General features: G+C 33.3%; 1 protein-coding gene across 1 annotated transcript in view; it reads left to right on the plus strand.

Moving 5' to 3' along the window:
• The window catches only part of LOC100749279 (probable muscarinic acetylcholine receptor gar-1), a 55,465-nt gene extending 39,060 nt beyond the window's left edge, over positions 1 to 16,405 (plus strand). The window contains exons 4-6 of the mRNA XM_033318635.1: positions 8,655 to 8,854; positions 9,359 to 9,553; positions 10,061 to 16,405. Coding sequence (XP_033174526.1) covers positions 8,655 to 8,854; positions 9,359 to 9,553; positions 10,061 to 12,315 — 2,650 coding nt within the window. The 3' untranslated portion in view covers positions 12,316 to 16,405. The remainder of the gene's footprint in view (positions 1 to 8,654; positions 8,855 to 9,358; positions 9,554 to 10,060) is intronic.
• The last annotated feature ends 2,103 nt before the right edge of the window (positions 16,406 to 18,508 follow it).

Below are 18,508 nucleotides of genomic sequence, written 5' to 3' on the forward strand. Positions count from 1 at the left end.
CTTAATTAGTCACCAACTATTTCAGAATTAAAATCACAAGTAATCACGGTATTATCAATTTCTAATCAGTTCCTTTTCGAGATGCTTTATATACTATGTATAGATGTTAACTCAGTGGTATGCACAAGAGATCTTCCTATGCGCCTTTGTTCTCGTTCATGGTTTGTTGGTCGAGACAGAAGAATAGACCACATTGACTAATATCCATATGTTTCTCATATGTATACATGATGTATCATGAGCCATATAATTCCCATATTATGGTAATAAGAAACAAATTAGGAATGTATGTTCAATTTTTAAAGTTTATTTAGTTGAATAACGTGTGATCGTGACTGGAGGGATATTAAAACCTGTCAAACCGTGCGAAAGTGTTTTACGTATTCTCAGAGTGGAACCAACAAATTCCAATAATGTTGATCCATTCCTGAAATAACTCATTTTATAACAAGTTATACTTTATCAAAAGAATTGAAGAGAAAATGTCCAAATTTTTAGCGAATAGAAGATTACTATAAAGGATCGTGACATAAAGAACAGCGGTCAAACCATGCGAAAGTGTTCCACGAGCTCTCAGGGAGGAATCAGCAAATTCTGACAATGTCGCATCATTTTGATGGCTGTAAGGCGTGTCATCCATTGCGACTCGATACAATGCCGATGGCAACGGTTGTTTTGGTTCATTGCGGGACGAATCGAAACTGCGAGTAGCATTCACATAATGTTGGAACGATGCCTGTCTGCTTCGGTACTTGTTGCAGTTGCTCTCGACGTTTGAAATTCCTCTGGCTGCCCTCCCTTTCCCGCAATTTTTTTTCCTCTTCGTTCGTTTCAACTCTTTCCCGCTCACCCCATCTTCGTATTGGTTCGCCTTGCTCGCTCATCCTTTCCTCTCTGTCTATCCGTATGATCATGCCATTCCACGGCGATGATCCTCTGCTTAACAGGGCTTACGTAGCAGCTACCCTTCACCGTCCTCTTGGCACACATATATACAAGGGTGAATCTAACATACCGGCAAAGCAGCGTCGATTACTGTCCATGTATTTGGGCCGCCTGTTTACATAAATAAAACTTTCGATGAACTTCATTCACCTTCAGGCATTTTTCTCTTCTCCTTTTTTTTCTTTTTTTCTTTTTAATTCAATTAAATGGAAATGTATGCGAATTATATTTTGCAGAGTTCTCGAAGAGGAAAAGGTCAAGGAACAGGTATGAAGAAGCGAGGTACTTGAAGTGAATGAAATTTAACTAGAACTCTCTTTTAAATATGGTGGATCGCGTTATAAGTTCTTGAAATTTCGATAGGTTGTGCATTCATTCCATACGAGATGCTTCGCTTTAAAGGGATGAAAAGCTGCTTTCTATAAGTGAATCGAATGGCAGATAACTGAGATGAAAGTTATCTGGTTTGCGGAATAAGGTTTTATGATATGAAAGTGAAAATTTGAGACTTGTTTATGTCGTGAAAGGAAATGAGTTTGATAATAGAATTATTGTTTAAAAATAATTAGAGCTTTCTAAGTGTTCGTTTTAGAGAGTATAAAATAAACAAAAAATGAATATACAATGAGGAGTGGGGAGATGTTCCTCGAAACAAATGTATGCAACGAAGTTCAAAAATAAACAGAAGATGTTATAAAGTATATAGAGATGTTAAAATATAATAGCGTATCTATATACATAGGTATATTGTACATTTAAGTTACTATAAGAAGTATCATTCTTACAAAAGCTAAAAAATCTCGATATAAGTATTTATTTTAACATTTAATTGAATACTTTAATTATTACTGTAAAGTTTAGTTAAATGGAATAATGGAAAATTATTATTTCTAAAAAGTTATAATTGTGTTAATTTCGTAAACTCATTCTCATGTCCAAAAGCAACTACTATATAGATCATTCCACAATTTCGTGAATATCATTAAACTAAACCTTTGCAAATTAAATAATATTTGATAGAATACGTGGAATTCACGAACGAATGGAATGATTCAGGTTAAAGCACTTTTGACAAAAACGAATCAAGTTAATTAAAATATTTTAACGAAAGGCATCAGCGTGCTTATAACCGAGAACATTCAGTGTGCACACGCTTCTTTAATCAAAAAAAGATTTTTCATATGCTCAAAGTCATTTCTCACATCCTACTCTCTATTTAGCTTCTCTCAAGCTTCCTCTCGTTGAATTCTCCTTTCATCCAAAGGTATTCAAGAGGAACTGAATATCCGCCACCTGAGTATCGTTCATTCGGTAAAGAGACTCTTGCGTAAATCCCTCAACGCAGAAATGTATACTCTGTCATTCAGTTGAACTATTGAACTGTCCTCGAAGAAAATACCTATAGTCAGTTTAAAAAGTATTTACACAACGAATAATTTCAGAAGAAATTTCGTACAACTTATAATTCGTACATATTGCTATGAATGTTTAAGATGATGAAAATATATAAAAAACTCAAATGTTTTGCACATTACGGAAACATTTAAGAGAATTCCATAATTGATAGAAATAACCACGAAGAAGTGCTTTTTGACAAGTCTCCCCTTTAAATGTGCGATGTAGCCAAAAGACAGTTGACTCTTTCTCTGAAAGTCCTTAAGACTGCAGTACGTATACTCGTTGTACGAAGTAAGTTGACATCGCGAGAAACACGCGTTTTCTTGCGCAAGAGTAATGCAATTTAAAAGAGTGGTAGAAAATGATAAATGGAATCGTTAATGGATCACAATATAAAATGCAACAAACACTTAACTTATCCAAATCACAAAATACTGGAATAAATAATTTCAGAAACGGAAACATTCGCCAAATTCATTTAAACACTCACCATTCGTCATTCTTATTCGCCAAAAAGAAATTCAATATTGACAAGTATCAAGTGCAAAATTATTGAAAAATTCAGTACCAATATAAATTTGAATATTTCAACCACTATTTTAGAAGTCACTTACGAAAAAATAGCTATTATGACAAAATAACACGTAGGAGAAGTATCATAAATTAATGAAATGAGAAGGAAAGGGAAGAATTTGCAACAAAATAGAAAAGAATGTACATGAAGCAGTAGAATAGTGTCATTTTTACGAGAGTAAATTTATCATCTTTAGCTCGAATGGACACCGTACAGGGGTAGAAGAAGCAAGAGTACAAGCTTTTTAATGTATAGTCTACGATAAAGTATAATGGTGCTTTTATACGTGTTCAGTCATTGTATGAATGTTGCTGGGCATTAGATGTTATGTGCGAGATAATGGACCACCATATACGTATCTGTAAATATTTTCACATTCGTTTTCTTGTTAGTCCCGAAAGAATGGGGATTTTAAAATATAATTTTGTTTTGCTCCAAGGGAATAACACCGAGTACACTATACCCCGAGTCACTTACTACATTCATAATATATGGGGATAGTGTATAATACAGTCATCCTAAATCAAATTTACTAAACAGTTGTGGTATTATTTACAATAGAAGCAGAAATAGTAAGACATAATATATCACTCAAAAAAATTTTTTTAAATGATGGACGATAGAATTTATAAGAAAAATATAATTATTATCACAAATAATAGTGGCTCTTTACTATTCTAATATCCCACATGAAGTTTTTCTAAAATCTCTTACCCACAACGAAGCTCTTGGGAAACCTATTTATCTTTACCTACCTTTATAGAGCACATTTGCGTTTTCGTTACAGACGCTTTCGGAAACCAAGACTACTGCAGACTTTAACTAAGTGTACTTGAAAATTTTTTCTCGGACCTACAATCTAGGTCACCTGTGCAATTTCATGACATCTTAATTACGAATCGTCCGTAATTAATAAAGAATAAGAAAACAATTATCTAATGCAACAAGAGTTTAACGGATAGTTTCCTTTTAAGCAATTAATTTGATGATTGTTTACTACCAATGAACTAGCTAACTACTAGGTAATGAGCATTGTATCGCGAAATTTTTCTATTGTGATTGTTGGATGATTTTTCGAATAGTTACCAAGCGTTGCGAAGAATATCGAAATAAAGTGGATTGAAAAGTTGCGAGTGCTCCCGGACAAGGGTGTCTCTGGCTGTTCGACTCACGGTTGAATGACCTTGATGAGCGGGCATTACAACTCATTAGACAAAACGGATACTTTACCCTTGTTTCGATGCACGAGTTGCGGCAACCCATCGAGCACCCTTTCCTCTTCTAAAGTATCCTGCAAGCGCCCTCTTACCCCGAGCCACCCTCCTCGACATTCGGCTCTTACCAATACTCCCGTGCTCCCTCTTCGAACTCGTTTAAATACTCTCTCTTGTCTTTACAGTTACAGTATCTTTAATCTTCGTTATTTTAAATCGTGAACTAATTTTCTTGATTAACTTTCGTTGTATCACTAAAAAAAAAAAAGAAAGAAACATATATTTACTAGAAAGCTTATATTTTAAATTAAGGACAAATAGGAAGTATTAGATTGATGAATAAATTTCTGTTATCAGATTCTGCTTATGTGTATACCTACAATTGTATTCTGGAATTTTGCCAAATTGTCGTTGTATTTTATGTATCGAAATATAAAATATATAAAAAGGTGGTGTAATATTATTGGATAAATTGGATAACTTATATTTTGGGGGAGTATTAATCACAGTAAAATTTTTTAGCAGAAAAAGCGTTCAATATCCTGAATCAGACTGTTCTGTTACTCTTTTTTACTAATACACTTTCCCATTTGATCTCTTGTCTCTAAATATTCTTCCCTCATGGGGATATCTTTGAATATCTAGTATTAAAATATTAATATTAGTATTTAATCTTACGAGTTATGTTTATAATATGAATTTTGAGACATGTTTGTGGTGAAATAACAATTAATGTGGCACGGGTATTGGGTATTGATCTAACATGTTTAGGCCCTGATACATGTACTGTACTGATACGAAGATTTGTTCTTTGTCGGTATGATGTTCGCTCGAAGTTATAGTTAATTACAGGTAGTTGGCTCCTCTTTACGAATCATTTCACTTGCCAGAGCCGTAAAAAAGAAATGCCGCCATAACGAGGACAAGTATTTACGAATCATTTCACGGTGGTGCAACTTGAAGAGAAAGCCTGCTATAACGAGGACAAGTATTTACCCTCGAGAACATTGAAACAATGGATCTCATCTCTCTCATCTTTTATTCGCGTGGCTTCATTGTCTGCGTTCGCAGAAACTTGTTCTAATAATCTTAGAACGATCTTATTGATTTGCAAATCTGATTCGAAACCGAAGACGTTCGAGTTAATTGTATTCGTGTAAACCCTTCGATTAACTTCTGGCTGGAAGGAAGTGTAAAATTTTAAGCCTTGCTTCTATCAATAATTTTACAATTCCAAAAATTTAATTAATCATTAAATTAGTTATTATACTGAATGTAACGAAGTAGAACGTTGAAAAGATCTGGTACGAATTGGGATTGTTGACTCGCAAAATACGATAAGCCATTTTTCAGATAAAATAAACTATTTAATTGTCTGAATTTTCAAAAAAACTATTTTAACTATTCAGGGGAAGAACGATAATCAAGGACTATTATCAGGATCGTTTTTGGCAAAAATTAGAGCAGTAAAAAGAATTCTTTGAAACGTGTTTGCTTGAGTATATTACTCTTAATCTATGGTTTTCTTATTTTAAAAATATTATAGTCACTAGACCGTTTCACTGAATATGCATTCTTAAAAGGAACTTCCATGTAAAATTATATTTTATCTGTTTAAAAAGAATTCTAATTATAGTAGAACAAAAGTTTAGTATTCATAAAATTGATGTGGAATTTATTAAAATTTAATAGATGTAGGAATAAGAAAATTTCACGTAAAATTTCTTCATACCCGTTTTTTAAGCAACGCATCCTTTTCAGTTTTACAAAAAATTACCCGCTTCTATGAAGTGCGAGTTTATAGCTCATATACCTCATTACCATTTTCATGAAATTTAAATACCGCATTATACTCATATTTACAATCACATGAAGTTAAAATATTTTGGTATTTTAGTATTTCTTTCATGGAAGTTTCTCCTCCTGTACATTGCTGCACTTCTTCTTAAAGAACGTAATTAAAATAAAAAGTTGTATATGATAGAAGGTTTTTTTTATCGAAAAGTGTGCAGTACATCCCAGGAACTACAGGATGCAAAACGATAATATGAAATATAAAAATAGCAATTAGCTGAATATTTACAAACTTATAAAACATCTTTTTTTTAACTACATCAATGTTAGTAACAATAATAGAAATAATTACGGTATTACAAATACACTACCAGCTATAAAAATTAATACATCAACTGTGATATTCAGTATAAACGCTTTTAACTGCACTTATATTCTAATTGCCTTATTACAAACTTCTTATAGTATTAAGTCTTATTTTATAATACGAAGTACTAAGCAAAGTAGGAATTTTCTAGACTCCCAGTAAATGCAAAATAATTGATGCAGGCAGTGTGTATATAAGCCATTTACAGTGGATTCTAAATTACAAGTATATCACTTAACCCACATTTTAATTTTAATTTTGGATGGTTTTAATTTTATTAAAAAAACCTATATAAAACTGTATGAAAAAGCAGTGAATATTTTGTAAGCTAAACTCATGAATGAACGACGTTAATCAGATCTTTCATAAACGTGAAGCTAGAAAATGCAAGAGACAGAGGTATGTTTAACCCGGAACAGTTACGATCGACTGGCTAAATTATTTAAAAACGAGTTACCCTCTTTAAGGCGCAGCCCATCGTTTCTTGCCTAGCGGCGACAGGGACCTGCGAGAGAGGAATGGATGTGGTTCCATTCATGCTTATTTCAAGCTCATTGTGTGCCCGGTGTATTCAGCCTTTGACTTGCTTCTCGTGTTGCCACTGCAGCAATGTTTCATAGAGAGCAAGAGGCATGTGCATGTCACTAGCTAAAATCAGGAAATATCGCTGTCACATTTTCTTCGATGCTAACGAACATTACTAAAGAAGTAACGCCCTTACGATTCGATGATACCTCCTAATGCCTTTTGTAGCAAATCGTGACACACTACGATTTTGCCAATACATTACTGAATCACCAACTTATATCTAGAACAGATATTGTTAATATTCTGTTTGAAAATGAACACAGACTAATAGTTTTGGAATAATAATTTTCTTCAAGATAAGGAAGTAAACTTTGAGATGATCGATATTGTATATGTTATTAACGACGGCTGTCAACGCTAGAATTTACCAGATCGATCAAAATTGATCAAATAATCTTAACTATTTCTCGTAGAAATTTCATAAACTCGCGACTATACATTTTTAAGTTTGAATGATCTTTTTGTCAAATATGGGGATGAAAGTTTGTCCTGTCTCTTGCGCCGTGTATTTCTTTTCTATACTTTTCAGTTTGATTTCTTTGGTACAAGTTCCATACTGCTGTCGATAGTTCTAATATTAGTTATATTTTTTAACGTTTTTACTGTGTGATTGATAAATCAGGCAAAGGGAGTCTGTTTTATATCTATGCTTGCAATGGAAATTCAAATAACATATTTTAAAGGTTTATATCAGTTGTGTTATATCAGTTATATGCTGAAAATTTCATCAAAATCGATTGATGCAGAAGCGACAGGCGTCGAAGGATGAAGATTGTAAAAAGGTCTTTACATCTATTTTCGCGATTTTCACCATTTATCACCGTTTGTCGCTCATAGCAGTACGTATATATGTAACTGGCGTAAATTCTCAAAATGTGTTGTTTAAATTGTCATTATAGGCCTAGATAAAAAAAGCTTGTAGAAAATTTTTACTTTTACTTTTTTCTTCGCGATTTCGACCAATTCCAATTTTTCCTAAATTTTAAATAATACACGTCATCTAGCAAACTAATTTTTCTAACTTCTCAAAAAAAAAAAAGATAAAAACAATAAAAAAATTTGAAGACGTTTGATTCAATTTTAAAAAGGTTATTCCATTTTAAAGAGTGTCCGATTATTAATAGAAGTAATTGTGTATCAGAAGCGAAAATTTGAAAAGGTTCAGTACGGTATAAATGATGAAATCTTAGTATATAGCGCATTTTATATAATAATTGTCTTTGTATGATGTCATCATCGTTATATTCTGATTAACAAAAACTATAGAGATAAGTAAAGTATATACTATCTATGTGAAGAATTAAGGAAACGAAGTCAGCTTATCTTCAAACGACGCGATATGAAGTCAAACTAATTCAGAGTATAAAGTTTCATATAACGTCTCCAGAAGACTCCAAGAATCAACAAGAGGAAATTGAAGCAATTAAATAACTTCCACTAATGCGCATGTTCCAACATATACAGTCTATCATACTAAAATTTTCAGCTGTTCTAAAATAACTATGCGCATCCAATGTCTAAATAATTTCTGCCTCAACTTACTCTGATCTACCCCAAAATTAAATTCTTCAAGCTAAAATATTACTTTGTTGTGCAACAGTGAATAAGTTTAAAATCAAATAACAATAAATGTAATTTCTGAAATAGAAAATAGCAATTAGTTTAACTTCGCGTTTTTAAAAATAAAAATTTCTGATGAAAATATCCTTAACGTGTTTTTCTTCAGTATTTTGTCTAAGTACGAATACTCTAATATTTGTAATACAATTTTTAGGAAACGGGAGAGGCAACGGGAACGTCTTTGTCGCATGTACAATCAGATTTTGACGGAATGCTCGCAGCTAAATGGAAGCTGGCCTGACCCGGATGATCCGCGCTGGAGCAGCGGGGAATATGTAGAACTTCTGTCAGACTGGTTTCCGTCAAATATTACCAACGGAACGATAACAGGAAATGCAACAACCTTATCAACTGGTAACACACAATTAAATTTTTCTCGATGCCATTACTCAAACTTAGTGAGCCACATTTACTCGAAATTGCTTTTTATCATTAAAACGTCGTCATGAATAATTTTAACAAACAATTCTAATGATATATATATCTAATTATTTAATTAATATATTATAGTATATTAGAGTGTATTATATATCTACTATTCGTTATAACATATTACACATTAACTACTATTAGCATATTACTTAAATAGGTTAGTTATAAGTCATGAAATTTTTTAACTCGAAAACAATAATATTCTCTACTATGTTTGGTGCTTACACTTTATATATATACATGTTATTTCAAAATCAACTTTGGTAAAAAATTAATTAATGATGGTTCCAACTTAATGAATAAAATAGTGACAAGATTAAAACATAACAGCATGCAGGGACCCAATATTAATACTTCTTTTTATTTATAATTGAACAGAAATGAGAAGCGCTTTTTTACTGAAAAGACATTCTATATATTAAACAGCGGAGCCTTTTGCGCCTGTTCTACCGCCCTTCGAACTCTGGCAGACGATACTGATTGCTTTCTCCCTCGCATTATGCATACTGTTAACTGTCGGCGGTAATATTCTCGTCCTTCTGGCATTTATCGTAGATAGGACCATCAGACAACCGAGCAACTACTTCATTGCCTCATTAGCAGCTACTGATATGCTTATTGGTAAGTTTTCCTGCTTTTATATTTTTTTATCGTACAACTATGGGTAAATTATTCTTATTTTTGTAAATGATATTGCCTTGAAAAGATAACAAAATATAATTACACTTTATTTATTAGAAGCGTTGGTCATATTGACACAAATATTCTGGACTTATATATGTAGAGTAAACGAAAATTGTGTATGAAACATTAGATAGTTAAATTATTACTAAATTAAAATTACTAGTATATAGAAATATTATGCATTACAATACAATTACAACTTGTATTTTATTACATTTCATTACACGTTATACTTCAGTGAAATTACGTAGTGGGTTATTTTTTTCCATTTTCCTCTATTTCCTCCTTGCTATTTTAGAAATAACACTTTAAAATATTTGTATTTCGCCTTAGGATTTCAGTACATACCAAGCTTGCAATCATAGAATTTTGTTAGAATAATTTACATGCAGTGTGATACCTTCTATGTTGAATTGATCTAATCGTGACACAATTGTTAAACAGGCACCGTCTCCATGCCATTCTACACGGTCTACGTTCTGATGGGATATTGGAATCTTGGGCCCTTGCTTTGCGATTTATGGCTGTCCGTAGATTACACGGTATGCCTGGTATCCCAGTACACAGTATTACTGATTACGATTGATCGATTTTGTTCAGTGAAAATAGCGGCACGATATCGCAGCTGGCGCACGAAAAACCGCGTAATCTGGATGGTCACCATTACTTGGATTATCCCAGCCTTGCTCTTCTTTATCAGTATTTTCGGTTGGGAACATTTTATCGGCTATAGAGACTTAGATCCTGGCCAGTGCACTGTTCAATTTCTTAAAGATCCAGTTTTTAACACTGCTCTTATCATTGGCTATTATTGGACGACACTCGTGGTTCTATTTATTCTTTACGGTGGTATATACAAGACAGCTTATGACATGCAGAAGAAGAGCGAGGCAAAACAGCGAAAGATGCAATCCATGGTTGCTCTAAGTGCCGGTGCAATGTCTGGCATGGCAGGTCGTGCAGCAGGAATAGGAATATCGAAGACACAGAGCACTCTTTTGAGCCAGGATAAGCCAAAATTGAGTGCATCGGTTGAAGAAGGAACAGGTGGAGATGGTTCAGGACAGAAATCTTCCTCAAAGACTTCTGGAACTGGTGCAACCGATTCGACTGAAAAGCAAGTGTATGGAAGCACCGCTCCCACAGAGACAGAAAAATCAGAAAGATCTAGTAGTCCAGCGTTTGATTCCGACGAAGAGAGCACTATGGGCCCGGCTCAACAGCTCAGTAGCATCAGAAAACGATCCTCTCTAGCTGGACTGGTTGCTCAATCTGGCGCTCTTCCAGTTTTCTCGACTAATGGCCACTTAAATGGAATCGTACCCGCGAAGATTGACATGAACACGCAGTCGAAAAAGTTTCTCTCGGTGAACTCGACGTGCGACATAGGTACAACGACACAGAAAGCTCAGACATTGCCAAAGATCCAAGAATTGAGTCTCTTAGATACAGACAACGTGCTAGATCCTGACAAATCGAGTAGTCAGACGTTGACACCTGAACAGTCTCACTGGAATGGTGATGGTCCCAATCAACAGCAACCCTTGACCTCCGCTGAGACATCACCACCCACTCATCCTACTCGGTCTATTAGCAGCAGCCAACAAAATATTATACCACCGCCTACGCAATTTCAAAGTAGTCCACAAGTCTCTGACAGTCCTTCTACTTCGTTATCTGACAGACCTAAGTCACTCGTTGTGTCTTCTCATGGCACTGGTACTTACGACATTTTGACTGGCTTGGATGGCGGAGACTTGAGATACATGGACGAGAGTTCGGTAATTTTACCAAGTCCTTCTTACGAAAGTCCATCGTCTTCTTTGTCGTACAGCTTAGCGAATCCTCTATCGAGTGCACCGTCATCTCCAATTTTAGGAAACGTGTCTGCAGCGCCGAATACGAGTTTGTTACAAGCTGCTCTAATCAGAGCTACGGCGCAACAAGTCAACAACCAACAATCGGGTCAGAATAAACAAAATCAGCCTCAACCGGTGATGTCTAATGCATCCAGTCAGACGCATCCTCCTCGTGTATTCATCACTCAGAAATCGAACGCTGCTTCTCAGACCTCACCAACCGTTAGCAAAGTGCATACAGAGGTTACAGTAAAGGCGAAGGACACGAAGCAACAGCCTGTGACGACCATTGTCAGCACACCTACAGTGGAAAATTTTAACAGCGCGATGAATCAGTTTTCGGATCCGGATACGAAGGTCAATCCTCCTCAGAATTCATCCTCTAGCGGTAGCATGGTTCCAACGATCTCTGGCACAACAGGAAACGAACAGGATCCAAAGAAACAATCGAAGAAAAAAGATTGTAGAAGCAACGAGGAAGGTGGGTCCAGGAAAGATTTCGTGAAGACAATTGGCAAACGTTTGAAGACCAAGACGCAAAGAAGGGATCCTTTATTAGGACGACAGAAGTCTCGAACAGAGAATAGAGCCAGAAAAGCGTTTAGGACGATATCTTTTATTCTGGGCGCGTTTGTCGCCTGTTGGACACCGTACCACATTTTGGCGCTAGTGGAGGGTTTCTGTTCGAACAAACCGTGCACGAACGAACATCTATTCATGTTCTCATACTTCCTGTGTTACACTAACAGTCCTATTAACCCATTTTGTTACGCCTTGGCTAACCAGCAGTTTAAGAAGACTTTCACGAGAATATTGAAGGGTGACCTGCACATGACGTAAAAGAAAGGATAAAGATGGAAGGAGACGAGGAGGAGATAGAAGATGTAGCTTGGAGGTGAATATTACGAAGAAGAAGGCCTTCCATGATTAAATACCGAATTATATTTACACGCCATGATTATGGTTAAATTGGAGAATAACGTAGTAAACAGTTTAAATACAGACGAGTCGTGTATCGTGTGCTTCATGTATATAGTGATAGAGGATGCGTTGGTGTAGTTTTAGATCGCAGTCAAGGATGTACATAATGTATATGTATGAATATTTGTTGAATTCTTGTGCAGAAACATGCGTAAGCAACATGTAGAAAAATAACGTATTTAGATAGCTTTAGATAACTGTGCGTATTACAATAATAATCGCTACGATAAGTGCTTCAGTATATATATATAGATTATAAATCACCGATTAAGTATTCTTTAAAAAGGAAATAAAGATATGTAAATCTCCTAGTTTAACGAACGATCGAATCGTTCGATAAAAGGACAAGAAGTAAGATTATAGAAAGACATCGATTTAAAAAAAGAAAAATATCACTGCATCACGATGAATGTTCTCTAGTCAAAGACGAAAAGCTTTAATTATTCATTTTTGCGGCCAATTGTATGTGGCGTTATTGTTGCACGAGCCTCTCGTGCGAATATTATGGTTTCATATCTTCAACGATAGAGAAATATTTTTTACGAGCAACGAACCAGATGGAAATAGCTCGTTTCGAAGAAGTACCAAACAATCAAGGATTTTATTATCTATGTACACACTGCCTTAGGGTGGCCTACTGTTACGCGGGCCTTCTTTCTCCGAATTCAGTTACATTTGGTGCTGTCCTCGCGAACGAGCGTCCACGGATTTCTAATCGATAACGTTTCCTTTTAAAATATTACGTAAAACGCATTGACTTCATCGGATGAAGTTTTCAGAAACTCATCGATGACATTGACATTACCTTCATTTTAGATTTTATAGATCGAAGAGGATTCCCTATTATGCAAAAGGGAATTTTGCTTTTCTTTAGAAATTAGATATTTTGTTGTACTTCTTTGTAGGTATTTTAGTTGAAGATTTCGAATGATAGGAGGATGTTACACTTTTCAAGTAACAGAATGATCACGGAAGGTTTAATCGTTAAAATCGCTTGAAAATTTGAAAAAATTACTTTAATAATATTTCTATAAGAAAAGATAAGATCATTACACCTTAATTTTTTTAATTAAATTATATTTCATCAAAATGAACAAAGCGGAGACTTTTGAGCGGTAATGTACATTTCACAAATAAATCTAAAAATGATTATGTCAATGTCATTTATTCATTCGTAAAACACTAATCGTAATAAGCGACGCAGTTTGTATAAATCAACGTAACCATCACAGCATATACTTATATAAACGTTACGAGGAATATTTCACTTATTCATAATAGGTGCATACATTTTACATTTTATTAATCTTCTTCTATCCTCAAATGTTAATTATTTATTTTTTTCGTCGTTGAGATGCTCTACTTGTGTAAATTTTAGAAAAAAATTCGGAATTTTATAAAACGTTTCGTTACTGTTTTGACTGAGTATGCTTTCTATTAAAAAAAAGGCATATTAATGAAACTTGAGAAACAGGTGAAATTGGTCTCGCGAGACTAATCCATTAACGATGTACAACTTTGATACTGTTAATCGAGCTTTCTGATACAATCACTAATTAAATAAAGACAAAAACATTAAATCCAAATTCCTTTCCAGATATCATGCTTTAAGAGGAATATATTTTTAAATAACGTCTACACAGTACGACATAAATCTTACATAAAGTTATCACGGTTATCACCGGATGGAATTATTTCCTTATATAAAAGAGGAAAAGAAAATTCAAACGTTAACAACGTAAAAAAGAACGTCAGATTGATATTTTTCGCTGTTCTTCGTAAAATGTACGTTGTGAAACTTACTTTTATAATAGCTTTTATGCAATATTGTATTAAGCAAATGAAAAACAGGCAATATTTATATTTCCCATGATTTAATCATTTTCAAGCGTTTGTACCTTTTTTACGAAAGTGTAAGCATGCAATTATCTTGCACGGTAATTTACGTAAACTACAATTTGCTCGTAAAAGTATAATTTTCGTGTTTCATGAACGTTAAACGTGATCGAAACAAGAATACAAACGTGAGTCACTTTATATTTTAAATGATTGTACGGCGGCTAATGTAATTATTGTAACCTTTGTTAGAAATGGTACGAACTCGATTTCGTGTAAACGCGAAATGAAAACACGCGATTTTCTAACTACATATATCACATTCTGATAAATAATAAGAAAAATAGGAAGAACATGCAATTATCAAAATTTCCTATTACATATTTAGTTCTGTATCCTTTTAACTCATATTTATTGCATTTTATAATACTAATTTGTTCTTAACTACATTAATATCTTTTACATTTCTCGAAATTCACTGCCAATAGCAACGGTCGTTATATTTATTTTTCATATCTGCAATTATTTATTTCATCTAGTTAGGGCTGTGATACCTGATGAATCTGTTATTTTTCATCCTAATCTCTTTGGAATTCTGTTATATAACAAAATACACGTCTGGAGGAAACTATGTTTGGGAAAAAGAAGAGAAGGCATGGAGCAAGTTACTAAAATGTCCAGTCGAATACTATACACAGTACACATGTACGTACAATATATATGATATTAACAATAAGCCAGAAAACGTGTTATATCATCTTCCTTTCTTTGAAGTACATCAGTATATTATATTAAAAATATCTAAATAGAAGTTTCTAGATGGCAAAAGAAGATGAGAGTGAATAGGATATGCTTGTTAAAATGTCAATTTTTTCAGAAACTCAAAATACATGGTTAGTGCATAACACGAATAACACAATAGATCGAAAATCGATCTTCTAAAATGAGAACGTGTAATACCGTGCAAAAGTGTTAGATGTTCATGGTGAAAATAAAATGTATATTCATAAGTTTATTAAACAAAATGTATTCATACGTTTACATAAACAAATATATTTTATGTTATCGTAATCTAGATACATTATTTTGTAATTAAGGACACTCGATAGAGCTGATCGAGAATAATTTCAGAACAAATGGTTCATTGCATTTCTTTGTCGGCCTGCTAAATTGATTAATGTGTTCATAATCTCATTCATATTATGCTAATATGTTCTTGAACATATGAGATGTAAGATCGAAATTTTACATCTTTTCAATAATTATTCTCATAATGTACAGGGCTCAAACATTTTATTATTAACTTCTTGGAACATCAGAATTATCAAGCTGCAGTCGTTTAACTTGGAACAACTTGACTGATTGAACGTGCAATGAAAGCACACAGCTTTCTGTTTTATTACTTTTTGTCGTAATCGTTTGGAATGAGCAAGCCATTCAGGCAGAATAACATAGAATTTCCATTGAGTATATTAAAAACGTTTCACTAGGACATTGTCAACTAACGAAGCACAATGACAGGAGATACTTGACTCAAATAATTAATGATTCTAAACTAGAACGAAGACAGGTGTCACTAAAATTTCATATTTCTATGTTCAAATTGTCAGTATGTAAAAGAGGAACGAGAACATGTAAATCATTTAAGACTTTTGCACAGAATGACTATTACCAGAAAGTTCGATGTTTGTGTACATGCAGAATAATTAACATACTCGCTTCCACACAGCTGGCGTTCCAGCAATGATGTTCTTCTCAATATTCTAACAATTTCTGTGTCAAGTTACACGCAAAATAAAAGAGGTAAACAAATAATGATTGCTTGCGAGCTACATAAGCGTAGCGTGAATGCATAAAGGTAGCATAATCAATAGAACATAAAGATACATAGAGAGTAAGCGTAATAGCATTAGAGGAGATTAAAGTTAATGTTTGAACGAATAAGAAGAAAATAAGCATGAGAAGCCTAGATGATAAGTAGACGATCGTCGTGGAGAAAGTAAATATCTTGCGCTCTGCAATTTCTTTCTGTGTGCCGAAGCTTTCATCGCCGTAGTATTCTTCATTAACGCCTACCAATGAAGCAGAGTCATTAAGAACGAGAAAAAAAAAAGGAGGAGACGATAATGAGCTATAAGACGTTAGGTACAAGCCGTGGAAAGGAAAAAAAGTCTCCACGTTTCGTCTCAATTAACAGAGATCGAAAATCAATTAAAACGTTCGTTTCTGGGTATAAGTGCTCGTCGTGTTTCTAACCATTAGAAATGGTTCGTGGTGTCTCCTGATGAATTTCACTCTTCCTACCTCAAAACAATATACGCAAACACAAATATGAGAGTCATGCTGCGGATCGGTTTTGATTCGCTATGAAATATATGTACTGATATTTTATAAGATATTTGTTGCTTTGCGTCATTAGGTTTTATATACGATTGATTTTGCGCCGAAGAAGTTTCTGTAACGTTAAAATTTGTATGTTATATAGAATTTTTTGACACGATATACATATATATATAATTACTTTCTTTTAATAAATTGAGGAAATCTTGTTGCTTCTATCATTCACTATTGAAGTTACGAATTAATCAATTGATCACTTAGCTCTTCAATAATATTTTTAAGTAAATTTAAGTAATTTAAGTTGTTGTTTCCGTGACTGATAGTTTATTGACTTGCAACCATTGACTGACATATATTGTGAAAATTACCTATTTATAATAAATTACCTAAGATAATTTATTACTTATTTTGTTAAAACTAGTACAAACAGTTATACTCAACTCTTATAAATGAGATTTTTAGTGTACATAGATCTTGTACATTTTTGTTTTAGAATTATTTATAGAAACCATAAATTTATCAAAAACGTACAAAAAAAGTTAATGAGGTATTGCTTGATAAGCACTTTATATCAATATATATATATGATAAAAAGAAATTGATGAAATATTACATTCTTTTAATCCAAAATTGATTGATAACAAACACGTAAATGCTTCTTACTATTACTTCGTTAAAAAATTACTTTATTTATGATACTCATTTTTTAGGACAGAAAGATATTTAAATTCGCTCTTGAAAATTAAATTCATTTCTCTTCGATTTTTAGTAAAAATAGAAAACTGATCTGCTACAAGACAGAAGGAAATATAATGTGCTTTCATGGACATCCTTGTCTATCATGGGATCAATGAAAAAACATTTCGTTGTAATTAAATTCTAGACAATACTATGCGTGCACTCGCTCGACAATCTGAATTTCAACAACCCTTAAGAGCTAACAATAACATCCAAAATATATTAAATTTTCATTATCTTCGTTAAAATTGTTCTCTCTTTGATTGTGAATATGATAACAATTTTTTAAGTAAAGAAAAAGCATATCTACAAAATATATAATTGCATTAAAAGCTTAGAACAATTAGCTTTTAAGGGTTAATTAAGGAAAAATATAGAGCAAATAATCTAATTTTATCACAAATACAATATCGCAAGCTATATGTACAATACGTACAATAAGATTAAAATTGAAAATATTAAAAACTCCTTGTACTTCGTCAATCACTGTAATGTCAACCGTATAAGTTAAGATATATTTGCATTTGACATCTTTGATCATAATCTATTGCTTCTAAGCAATACGGTTTATAATAATTTTAATATTTAACGTTAAATGTTCCTCTATAAAAAATTATATTATGTTCTAACAAAATATGATATTTATCGTTTCTTGTATAAATTAAGTTGACAAACTCGTATAACGTACAATTTAATATACTATACAATTCATTTTGAAAAGTATTGCAAAAAATATCTGTCAAATGTGAATGTATCTTGAAAGCGTTAAAAAACAGACTTTTCCAAAACCTCGCTGTTTTATTAATACACGGAAAGCAAGTCCAATAAACAAAATAATTGTTATTACAATCGTCATTAAATATGAATAGAAGTGCTTAAATGTCACGTGTCTGAAAGTAGTTCTATAGAGGAAAAAAGAGTTGTGTAATCGCCGTAGAGAAACTGTTCTTATTAGCGACAGTCAACAGTGTAATAAAGTGTGTGAATATATGTTGTATAATGAAATAGGACGCAAAACGAAAACGGACGCATCTATATCAAATCTGTACTAGCGCAGTAAAATTGTTAACATCGCACAGCTGCGCTTTCAAACGCTGTAATGTATATGACGCATGTTTATATGCTGGATTCTTAACAA

Source organism: Bombus impatiens, unplaced genomic scaffold (genome assembly GCF_000188095.3).
Source record: "Bombus impatiens unplaced genomic scaffold, BIMP_2.2 scf_0102, whole genome shotgun sequence".
NCBI lineage: Eukaryota > Metazoa > Arthropoda > Insecta > Hymenoptera > Apidae > Bombus > Bombus impatiens.